At 47.0% G+C, this 11,971-nt stretch overlaps 1 protein-coding gene across 1 annotated transcript; it reads left to right on the forward strand.

The window, feature by feature from the left end:
- Positions 1 to 1,984: 1,984 nt before the first annotated feature.
- On the forward strand, positions 1,985 to 3,073 carry ACKR3 (atypical chemokine receptor 3). The gene has a single exon (XM_006866776.1). It carries the CDS (start codon positions 1,985 to 1,987, stop codon positions 3,071 to 3,073), a length of 1,089 nt encoding a protein of 362 aa, XP_006866838.1.
- The last annotated feature ends 8,898 nt before the right edge of the window (positions 3,074 to 11,971 follow it).

An 11,971-nucleotide genomic window follows, 5' to 3' on the forward strand; every position in this document is an offset into this window, starting at 1 on the left:
AAAATGGAATTGAAGACAATGGAATTTTCCCACAAATTTTTGAAACCCCTTTTTATTTGCCTGATCATTCTAGCAAGGGGCAGGAATCTTTTTTTCCCTAATCCTGTTTGGTCTGGCCTCTGTGCGTCTGCATCCAGAACACGGGCCAGGCCAACAGAAGTGATCATTCCTCTCTGTCCTGTTCTGTCCGGCCAGTTTGAGATAGATGATCATTCTGTAGGCTCCACTGGCTGTGCCAGGGGCAGGCTGGGAGCCGCGCCAGGCGCCATCCTTCTCTGCGTCTACCCAGCTCTGCCCAGCTGTGGCGGCCCGCCATCCGAGCTCCTGTGTTTCCAGAGACTTGGGGTCAGATGAGGGCACACGTGACAAAGGGCTTTATAAACCAGGCTGCACTACAGATGGAAGGGCTGTACTTCATGACAAGGAAAGTGGGTCACTGTGTGAGAACCAAGATGAGGCCACGGCCAAGTCCAGCCAGAACTGCTGCTCCTAGGACCCTGGGGTGCAGGGGAGGAGCTTCCAGTAGAAGGCCCTCCAAGTGGACAGATGAACCAAAGGCAGCCCTGGCCACTCTTGTGGTCAGTATAAAGAAGAAACCAACAAAACCCATTACCAGTAAATTGACTGACTCACAGTGACCCCATGTGTTGTAGAGTGGAAGTGCTCCATAGGGCTTTCTTGCCTGTCAGCTTTACAGAAGGACCCTGGTGGTCATACAGTAGCTTAAAATGCTCAGTTGCTGACCCAAAAGTGGGCTGTTGGGTCTCACCAGCCAAGATGACAGTCTGGGAAGCCCTGAGGAGTCACCATCGACGTGATGGCAGTGGGGCTTTAATCTCATGGAAGCCGATTTCCAGACCTTCTGTAGCGCCACTGGGTGGGTTCGAACTGCCAACACTTAGGTGACTAGTTTATTTTATCCAGGGACCTTCACAGGTCTATGGAGAAGAAGTCACTAGCAGACACCGTGGTTGGTTCCGTGTGGTGGAATTCTAAGTGGGCATCGATCTCATGGGAGTTGAGGGTGGTATTAGGTCTGCAGGGAGCACCCATGAGAAAACTGTCAGCCTGTCCACAAAGGTAGCAGGTGGTTATTTCTGGGCTTTGGGTCTTGGCACAAAGTTGTTCTGAAAACAGTTGAGCAAATAAAGTAAGGGAAAACCATTGGGACAGGTGGCTGGTTGTCCTTTGTTGAAAATGACATGGCAAACCCAGGGTCTGCAGATTTGGGGTGCAGTCCAGTTGTGGGAGGGTCTTCCACACATCTGGCCCTGTTTCCAGTGATTGTCAAAACTACATCTTGGGGCATCCCACGAGTGGTCCAGGTGTATGTAAATTTTGCGAAAGGTTAAAAAAAAAAAAAATGCAGTTGTATTTTTCATGCAGATTTGGAAGAGAATTTAAAATGTTTTCAAGACCCCAAGGCTGGACAAATTGTCTCAGAGCTGTGCACGCCATGGATCAACTAACTCCCCCATTTTCTGGGAGGAAAGAAATGGGTGTTTTCAAGAACACAGCCTTGAAAACATCAGAAAGCAAACACTGCTTCTCTGAGGAATGCGTAGATTCAGATTCGGATGTGCTGTGTGCTTGCAGCATTCTGTTATAAGCTTGTTGTCCTTTGCTTCTTTCTTTGCAAAGACTCCTTCATTCCCACACCTCCAGGTGCCATCAAGTCGGCTCATCTCATGGTGCCCTGTGCGTATCAGAGCAGAATCCTGTGCAGGTTTTTCCAAAGTAGTTTGCCAGGCCTTTCTTTCTGGGTACCTCTGGGTGGACGTTCAACTTTTCAGTTATCAGCTGAGTGCGTGAACTCTTTGGAGTACGCAGAAAGCCATCTCTGAAGATGCTACAGAGCTCAAGTGTAGCTGCTGGGCCTATCGGGGTGCTGTCTGAAACTTGGATTTCTCCTCATGACACACTTTTTCTCATCTCTCTGGCTTTTTGTTTTCTAGCAGGTCAATTGCTCGGCCCCTTCAAAACCATGGAAATGCATCTCTTCGACTACACGGAGCCAGGGAATTTCTCCGACCTCAGCTGGCCATGCAACAGCAGCGACTGCATCAGTGTCGACACGGTGATGTGCCCCAACGTGCCCAACAAGCGCGTGCTCCTCTACATGCTGTCCTTCATCTACATCTTCATCTTTGTCATCGGCATGGTTGCCAACTCCGTGGTAGTCTGGGTGAACATCCAGGCCAAAACCACGGGCTTCGACACCCACTGCTACATCCTCAACCTGGCCATCGCTGACCTGTGGGTGGTCCTCACCATTCCCGTCTGGGTGGTCAGCCTACTGCAGCATAACCAGTGGCCCATGGGTGAGCTCACCTGTAAGGTCACGCACCTCATCTTCTCCATCAACCTGTTCGGCAGCATCTTCTTCTTGACATGCATGAGTGTGGACCGTTATCTCTCCATCACCTACTTCACCAACACCTCCAGCAGCAAGAAGAAGATGGTACGTCGCATTGTCTGTGTCCTGGTATGGCTGCTGGCCTTCTGTGTGTCCCTGCCTGATACCTACTACCTGAAGACCGTCACGTCGGCTGCCAACAATGAGACCTACTGCCGCTCCGTGTACCCGGAGCACAGCATCAAGGAATGGCTCATCGGCATGGAGCTGATGTCTGTGGTGCTGGGCTTTGCCATTCCTTTCTTCATCATCGCTGTCTTCTACTTCCTCCTCGCCAGGGCTATCTCAGCATCGGGTGACCCTGAAAAACACAGCAACCGGAAGATCATCTTCTCCTACGTGGTGGTCTTCCTCGTCTGCTGGCTCCCCTACCATGCCGTGGTGCTGATTGACATCTTCTCCATCGTCCATTACATTCCGTTCACCTGTCAGCTGGAGAACTTCCTCTTCACAGCCCTGCATGTCACCCAGTGTCTGTCCCTGGTACACTGCTGTGTTAACCCTGTGCTCTACAGCTTCATCAACCGCAACTACAGGTACGAGCTCATGAAGGCATTCATCTTCAAGTACTCGGCCAAAACCGGCCTCACCAAGCTCATCAGTGCCTCCAGGGCATCCGAGACTGAATACTCTGCTTTGGAACAGAACACCAAGTGACGGGTGCCCGGGGCTCTGGGACCCTTGTGTTTGTGCGTAAGGGCTGCAAGCTCTTCAAGGTAGCGCAGAGGAGCTTCCTTTGTGTCCTGAGGCTCGGGAAGAGGAAACACATGTGGTGGGACATCCCTCCTCTCTGTTCTCTCTCTCTCACGCTGACGACGTGGCTGTTTCTGGGCCGTTCTGCTTTCTGATAATTTTGCACCATGTGGAGCAAATGCAAAGTGTCAAAGCCAGCTTCAGGACCAGCCTGCTCCAGCTTCTGTAAAATAAGACTTTCAGAATTCTTTCTTTTTTTTTTTTTTTAATATGGTGATTTGTATTTAAATTGTAAGACTTTATTTTCTCACTATCGGTATACCTTTATAAATGCATCGGAAGGCTAAATATATTTTCAATATTGTTTGGGAGGTATTATGCGGACGTGTACTCGGAGTGTTTGTAGGCTAGTGTGCCTTCAGTTTTGACTACGGATGACATTCAATGTTAGCTGTTTTGAAATCATATAAATATATATAAATATATAAATATATATGAGTCTATGCCAGTGTTGGCTGAAATGTTTTATTTCCGATAGTTTTATATCTGTGTGGTGGGAGTATGGACATACTGCTGCTCAGTAAGGCAGTTTATGACCTGAACAGTATTGTAAAGTTACATTAAAAAGCAAAAAAAACAAAAAGCTGTCTCGGGGTGCACTGCTATGCAGAAACAGACAGTCATATTTCAGAGAGTTTGCTCCAGTTTGTAAGTTATTATTTTGAATAAAGTTTGCTTTTCCCCCCTGAAAATGACATTTGCGTCTTGGTTCTAAAAACATATTTTGGAATGGAAGTAACTACTTCGCCCACAACCTTCGAGACGATTCCACTCAGAGGACAGAGTAGGACAGAGACGTACTCACTCGGGTTTCCGAGGATGCACGTGTGTAACGGAGTAGACAGTCTCTTCTCCCTACAGAGTGGCTGATAGGTTTGAAACATCACCTTTCAGTTAGCAGTTGAACGCTTAATCCACTGTGCCACCAGGCCTTGTATGGAATGAAGGTGGTGTGTCTACACTGGTAGTTGTTGTTAAGTTGAGCCGGTTCTGACCCATAGCAACCCTGTATAGGGTTTCTGAGGAGCGGCTGGTGAGCTTGAACTCCCGACCTTGCAGTTCAAACTGACTTTGCAGTCCAACGCAGTAACCCACAGCGTCACCGCAGGACTATATACACTGGTATACACCGGTATTTAGGGCATAGATTAAAATCAGTTATGACAAGTTGATTCTGACTCACAACCCCACGTGTGCCAGAGTTTTAACTGTTCCAGAGGGTTTCCCATGACTGAGTTTTGGTCACGTTGCCAACCCTTTCTTCTGACACATCTCTGAGTGAATTCGAACCTTCAACCGTTCTGTTAGCAGCTTAGTGTTTGAACCACCCTGGGACTCTGTGGTCTCTCTAGACCAACCTGATAAATATGTTTTATAAAAGAATAAAACAGGGTAAGATAAGCCTTGGAATATATCATACTAACCATAAGGTAATAAATATTCAATAGTCATTACTTCCAAAGAAAAACAGAAACTTGATCAGAACTGAACAGCTCCTTGGTGACAGGATGGATAGCATTTACTCATATTGCTTCAGCATTTGGTGCTCATTGTAAAGTTGTTGGTAACATTTGCAGTTGGAAAATTCTAGAGCTGAAAGGGGGCACATTTTTATTGCACAAGCAATGAGCTGTTCTTTTTTACGGGAAATTTTATTTCCTTTACATTTGTTCTTTGTACTAGTTTATGGAAGTATGAAATTGGTCATTGATTATAAAGAAAAAGAAAATGAAAAATACTAAATGTCTGGTGACAAAACCCCCCAAAACCATAAGCACTGGCCTGCTAACCACGAGGATGGCGGTTTGAGCCCACCAGCTGCTTCCCAGGAGGAAGATGAGGCTTTCTGCTCCCTTCTCAAAAGATTTATGGCCTCAGAAACCCTATAAAAAGGGTCTGGTGTGGTGATGTAACGTAAACACTGCCAACTGGTAGTTCAAGCCCACCTGGTTGCTCCTGGGAAGCCCTACACATATTCGCTAAGTCAGAATTGACATAAAGGCACTTAACAACAACAGGAGCACTCACTAGTCTCCCATGCTATTGTTTAGTGTTTAACCTCCCACCTTATGAATTGAAATCTACTTGATGACACTTATCAACAGCAACAACAACAAACTAAACTATAAAGGTAAAAACCCATGGGGTTAATGTGGATGAAATGATAGAGCAGGAAAAGTCTTTGAACACATTCAGTGATTTCTGATAAAAATGTTGCAGGCAGTGATGTGTTGGGTCAGGAGATGGCGGGTTGGGTGGCCCAGGAAAGGCCCACCAGCTGTCTGCCCCAGGTGTGTCAGAGAACTGCCCTTCATGGGGGTTTCAGCTGCTGATTTTCCCCTCGACCCCCAGGCCTTTCTTCCAAAGAGCCTCTGCTTGTACTTGAACCTGTAACCTTCTGATTAGCAACAGAGAACCGAGACTGCAACTTCTTTTAAATATTTACTGGATGCATGCCTTTGCTGGCTCCAAATAGAATTCCTATCTCCAATAATGTCAATGGTATCACGATAACATAACAAAAGGCAAAAATATCAAGAAGGGCATGACGAGAGGAACAGCAGCCTGACACGGGAGGGGTTAGGAGCCCCCCTGTGCATGGATGGGATGAATGAAAAGCTCACCACTGAGCTCCCTTGTGGTCCAAGGTCAGACTCTTCAATTACTGAATTCAAGGTGGGGAGGAGGGTGGGGCTGTATTCCTGATAGATGTAAAATAACATAATAAAACTTGAGCTGTATGTTGGTCCAGGCTCCATCTTGGTCAGTTCATACTCCCACCCCTTTACCATGGGATTGTTTACTAGCTCTGGGGAGAGGCGGTGTCAGTGGTCCACGCTGCCATCTGTTGAGATGCCCTCTGCCTGTCTGATCCCTGCTGAAGTCTCCTTCCTTGTCCCCCTACTCCGGGACCTGTTTCTAGACCAGTGCCTGGAGACCTCCCAGCACCCCTTCAACATTGGGGTGCTGATGGGAGGAGGAGGGAAGTGTGCATCTGCACTGGCTCTTCATGTCCCCACAGGCTCCCTGGAGACAGCCTCTTTTGTCCCAGCCCCCATAGAGCCTCCAGGGCCACTCTCTCCATGAGGTGGGTTCCATTCTTTCTGCTCTTTCTAGAAACTCTTTTGCTCTGGACACGGAAGAGCGACTCGACTCATCCCAGGTCCCTCCAGATCTCTGGTTTGTGAAATGCAAAGACCTTTGATTTGGGCTGTAACAATCTTACCTGGAGTGCTGAAACCATATAGCCGTAGGTAGGCAAAGAGAATCAGCTTTAGACTCACAGTGAACCTAGACATTTTTTAAAGATTTTTAAGATTCCCTCTCATCCCCGTGGCTGCAGGAGTGGAGGCACACAGCCCATCGTCCTGGGGAATGTGGAGAAGATTCCCCATCTCTAAACCAGTTCCCTCACTGGTGGTCAGTTGGCCATAGCTCTTGTCCCATAGGGCGACTGTGAGAACCCTGTTTCCAAACCAGGTCACATTCACAAGCAGCAGGGCTGGGATTTCAGCATTTCATTTTTGGGGAATACAATTCAGTCTATGACAATTACTTTCCTTACACGCATAAGAACCATATTTTACCCATACAACACGCCCATGTAACCAAGGACCGCACACATATAACACACACACATATATAACAGGCACAGCATTCATAGGAAATTAATGAGCAAGAGGGTTGTGCAGTTTGCAAACCACACAATGAGTATATTATTTTTGTGAACATGCAATACTTCTCTATCTCTGCTAAAGGGTTATTACAGAGATCGAAAGAGAACATGGGTGTGAATAAATAATGTTGAAATCACTGGATAAAGGAATGGATAGAGCAGGGGTGGGGGGCATCCGGCCTGCAGAAGGTATGTTGTTGTTGTTAAGTACTGCGGAGTAGGTTCCAATTCATAGTGACCCTGCACAGGGTTTCCGAAGCAGTAAATCTTTACGTGAGTAGAAAGCCTCATCTTTCTCCTGCAGAACGGCTGTTAGTTTCGAACTATCAACCTTGAGGTTCGCAGCCTGATTCATAACCACTACACAGGTGGTATAAGACCAGCCAAATCATTTCGACCTGCCTTGTCAAGGTAACTACACTTCCAGCCATCACATTGTTGTTGGTAAGTGCTATCTAGTCAGTTCTGATCCAGTGACCCTGTATAAGGTTTCCGAGGAGTGACTGGTGAGCTTGAACTGCCGACCTTGTGCTTCAAACTGAACCTTTTGGTTCAGTGCTCTATCCCACAGTGCCACACTAGGAGTTCACATTAGGGTTAAGTTAATTAAATGTTTGACCAAACATAGGAGACTACGTTTTTTGTTTTTATTGTGAATTGAGTGTTAATTTACATGGGAGAACATCAGTTTCACACTCATCGTTTTATTGCGATGATTACAATCCCCTCCTTGTATCATCATTCAACAGGATTTGCTTCCATTCCTTCTGGTGTTTATTTTGGGGGTGGACAGTGATGGGGTAGGAATGTACACAAAAACACTCAGGAATATACAGTCATTTAAACAACCAAAGAGTACATTCTGCAAGCCTGCCTCCTGGCCGGCAGCACTCAGTCCCTCTCTTTGCTTGAGCCCAGAGTCCTCAGCGGCTCCCTCTCTCCATGTCCTGATCTCTGCCTCCATCTCTGCTGTGGCTGTTCCTCTTCTCCATGAGTTTTTTTTTTTTTTTTTTTTTTATTGTGAATTTATAGCTTAAATAGGGGAAGTGGGTTAACTTTTAAGTTGATACTTCAGTATGGTCAGTGTAGGGGGTTATAAGTTTTGGCAGAAAAAAAAAAGTTCCCCATCCTTGGGATAGAGTGCTTGGAGATCTGTGAAGGACCACACAAACATCCTTAGAAATACCCCAAATCCCTTGCATGATTCATGTTTACATCCCTTAACATGCTCCTTGGTATGTTGTAAGGATTGAAATAGATCACAGTTCTAATTCTGTGGTATGGTAAGCACTAGACTAGGAGCCACAAGGTTGGTGGTTCAAGCTTACCAGCTGCTTTGAGGGAGAAAGATGAAGCTTTTTGCTCCTGCAAAGATTTACAGCCTTGGAAACCAACTGGGTTGCTATGAGTACTGGTGTTTTTGGATAAGCATTTGACCACAAGGTCAGTTTACACTGTGAGGTTGGTGGTTCAAACTCATCAGCCTCTCCCCGGAAACCCTATACAGGTGACTACGAGTCGGAACCGACTCAATGGCACTTAACAACAAGAAGAAGTTGTAACCAAATCAATGGCACATAACAACAACAACAACACACCCTAGGGATATTGGTGGCACAGTGGTAGAATTCTCTCCTTCCATGCGGGAGACCCAGGTTTGATTCTTGGCCAATTCACATCCTGTACAGATATCACATTTTTTTGACAGTAAAGTCTTGAGTGTTGCTATTGGTACTGAACAGATTTCAGCAGAACTTCCCGATGAAGATAGACTAGGAAGAAAAAGGACTGACGATCGATTCCAAACACCAATCATTAACAACCCTATGGATGACAGTGGTCAGATCCAGCACTGATTATAGGGACTGCACAGGCCTGGGAGGCATTCTGTCCCATGATGCACACTCGCCATGCACCCAGGGCCAGCCACTAGCAGCAGAACCAACACCAGCCACACTATGGCTCCCCAGTGCCTGCTACCATGGGTCCTGGGACACACGAAGGTGCCCAGGGCCAGCCAAGCTTCCCAAGCACAGAACAAAATGACTGTGTGGGGGGCTTTGAATGAAGATGGACACGGCTATCTATCTGATACATGAGGGGTGATGGACAATTTTGTGTTTTTCTTATTTTGAAAAGCTTCATTTTTGCTGGCTTTTCATATGCTTATGGCCTCAGATCTTTCCATGGTGGGTGCTCAGAATGGCTGCCAATCAAGCCACTCCTTCAGACGCTTTGGGGGGATAAAATAGAAAGCGGTGGCGTCAGTATCATTTGTTGTAATATTCAGAAGCAGTAGAATGGAAATTAAAAAAAAAAAAAAATCAGAATTTCCATAGCTATTTCCGGAACGAAACTGATTAAAAGCGTTTTCTAGGTGGGTTGGAATGTGCTCTTGAACTGTGTTTAGAAGTAAAGGCATAATACTGGTGGCCCCTAGTATTAAATCTGCTTGGATGACTCAGAATGTATGTTGGCCTGGCAACATGTCGTGGGCTGTCAGCAAACGTGTCTTGGCGGCGGTGCCCGGGTACGTCTGAAAGAGCCCCGGGCTTGGCCATCCCACGCTGAATTTGCTTCCATAGGAAACCGAAGCTGATCTTTCAATCCTTTCTGCGGAGCGGTAATCAATAGGAAGACTGTAGTATTAAAGGTCCCTCCAGTGGTGCATTTCTCATGGTCCTTTTTAAAAGTGTGATTGTGTTCCGGCCTCTGCCGTAATGAGAATGGGAATTGTGTTCAGAGCCTGACGTGCTCCTGCTGAAGTATTCATCCATCCATCCGTGCCTTCCTTCTCCCAGTCTTCCTTTGGACAAGCGTGATGGAGTGGCCACTGTGTGCCAATCCCTGGGCTGGTCTTTAAATGCCACAAGTGACGGGGACCTGGGTTTTGAGATGCCCACAGACTCGAAGGGGAGGTGGACAATGAGCTGCGGAGAAGCCTTTATTCTGTAACGCGGCTGTGTCGCTGGAAAGGGAGCCCAGAAGAGGAAGTGTTGCTGTAGACTAGAGGGACCAAGAAGGGTCCTCCAGCGGGGGTGGGTGTGGGTGTGGGTGGGTGTGTGTGCTTACAAAGGAGGGGAACACATGGGAGCTTACAAGGAGGGGTCCTCATAGGGCCTTACAAAGGAGGGAACCACATGGGGGCCTTACTGAGCTGGGGTCCTCATTGGAGGACCATAAAGAAGTGTTCCTCAATTCTGCCTGAGGAAGCTCAGGGTCCAGCGGCGGGAGCAGGGGACAGAAGCCTCCTTCGGAACTGGGTGTGTGTGTGTGTGTGATGGCATCTGTGTTCAGAAGGGAAACATTCAGGAAGGAGCAGGGTCATCTCAGATTTGTCCAGGAGTTAATGAACACTGCTGTTAATCATTCTGTGGTAGCTAGGAACATATTATTAAGTGGGATCAAAGGTTGTCAAGGGTACCCACATTCTGAAAGCCGAAGATGAGAGAGTTGGAGGAGGTGCCGACCCTGCAGTTTCCCCTTCGGTGACTGCACAGCCTGGGGCCTCCTCTGCTCCCCTTTGCAAAAATAAGGAATGCACCCCCACACAGCGCTCTGGGGGAGACATCTCCACCCAGCGGCTCACTCTAAGGTGGTTTTTCTCTTCTCCCTCACCGTATTAGAAAATCCTTTGTTCATAAGGATAATTTGTCACCAAACAGATCTGCAAATGTGGTGCAGGAACCCCTCTGGAGCGTGTCTGGGACCCCAGACTGGAGGCTGAGTTCTTCCAGTCAAGGACGGCGGTCAGTGTTCACCCCAGCTCCCAAGAACCTCCTGGAGTTCATGCAGACATGCTCTGCAAATAAATAGTGTTTGAGCTCCGGCCTGGGACCAGACTTGCCCTCACACACCCCTGACCTCACGTCGTGCAGTGTTCTTAAGCTGAGCAAGTTGTCATCATCGGATGTCTTTGCTGTGGAGTCTGCTCTGATGCATGATGACCTCATTTGGTAGAAGCAGACTGCTTCACCAGCTGCAGAGGGGTTTCAAGACTGGGGTCTTTCAGAAGCAGATTGTCAGGTCTTTCTTTTGAGGTGCCTCTGTGTGGGTTCAAACCACACACCTTTCAGCTAGTAGTTAGCACTTGCCTGTTTGCACCATGAGGACTCCTCCGTTGTTCGCTTTAATAGTAGCCTCTTTGTAGTGCCTAGTGGGGTCACTATGAATCGGAACTGCCTCAATGGTACCTGAAAACAACATCAATAGTGCCTAGTACAAAGCTTACACAGTTAAATTCTGTTCCCCTTTCCTTTCATCTCCTTCCTTCCCTTCTGTATTGTTAAGTGCTGTCAAGTTGATTCCGACTCATAATAATTCTATATAGGGTTTCCAAGGAGCGGCTGGTGGGTTTGAACTAAAGTTGCAGTTGAAATCGACCTTGCAGCCCAGTGAATTAATATGGCAATAAATAGGAAGGATAAATGTGGTGTTACATAGTCCAGCTTCTCAGATGATTTGCTCACCATGGCAAGTACCGTAGAGTCAGTTATAACTCATAGTGACCCTGCACAGGGTTTCCAAGGCTGTAAATCTTTATGGGAGCAGAATGCCTCATCTTTCTCCCATGGAACCGCTGGTAATTTCGAACTGCTGACCTTCACAGCCCGATTTGTAATCACTACGCTACGAGTGGAATAAGTATGGTCAAAGGATACAACCTTGACACACATACCCGTCCCAATCCCAACGACACACACAGTTCTGTTGTCTCTTGGTCTGTGTGTAAGTTCTGCATGAGCACAACTAAGTGTTTTGGAATTCCCATTATTTACAATATTAACTATAATTTGTTATGATCCAAAGAGCCGAATGTCTTTGAATAGTCAATAAAGCATAGGCAAAAAATACCCCAAACAGCTGGTGTTATCATCCCTGTTGGTGGAGTCCTGGTGTGGTGCTATAGGATAAGCACTGGACTTCTAACCCCATAGTCAGTGGCTCAAACCTACCAGTCACTTCTCAGAAACCCTAAGGGTCCATTTGAGTTGGAGCCAACTCAACAGCACTTAACAACAGCAACAACATCTCCCCTGTTTTTGTTAGGTGTTCTGAGTCGGTTCCTATTCATAGTGACACATGCACAACAAAGCACTGTCCAGTCCTGTGTCGTCTTCACAACT

This window comes from Chrysochloris asiatica, unplaced genomic scaffold, assembly GCF_000296735.1.
Source record: "Chrysochloris asiatica unplaced genomic scaffold, ChrAsi1.0 scaffold00096, whole genome shotgun sequence".
Lineage (NCBI taxonomy): Eukaryota > Metazoa > Chordata > Mammalia > Afrosoricida > Chrysochloridae > Chrysochloris > Chrysochloris asiatica.

Bases quoted from the DNA above. Each gene is read 5' to 3' on its own strand.
- ACKR3 (XM_006866776.1), top strand. From the start codon at position 1,985: ATGGAAATGCATCTCTTCGACTACACGGAGCCAGGGAATTTCTCCGAC.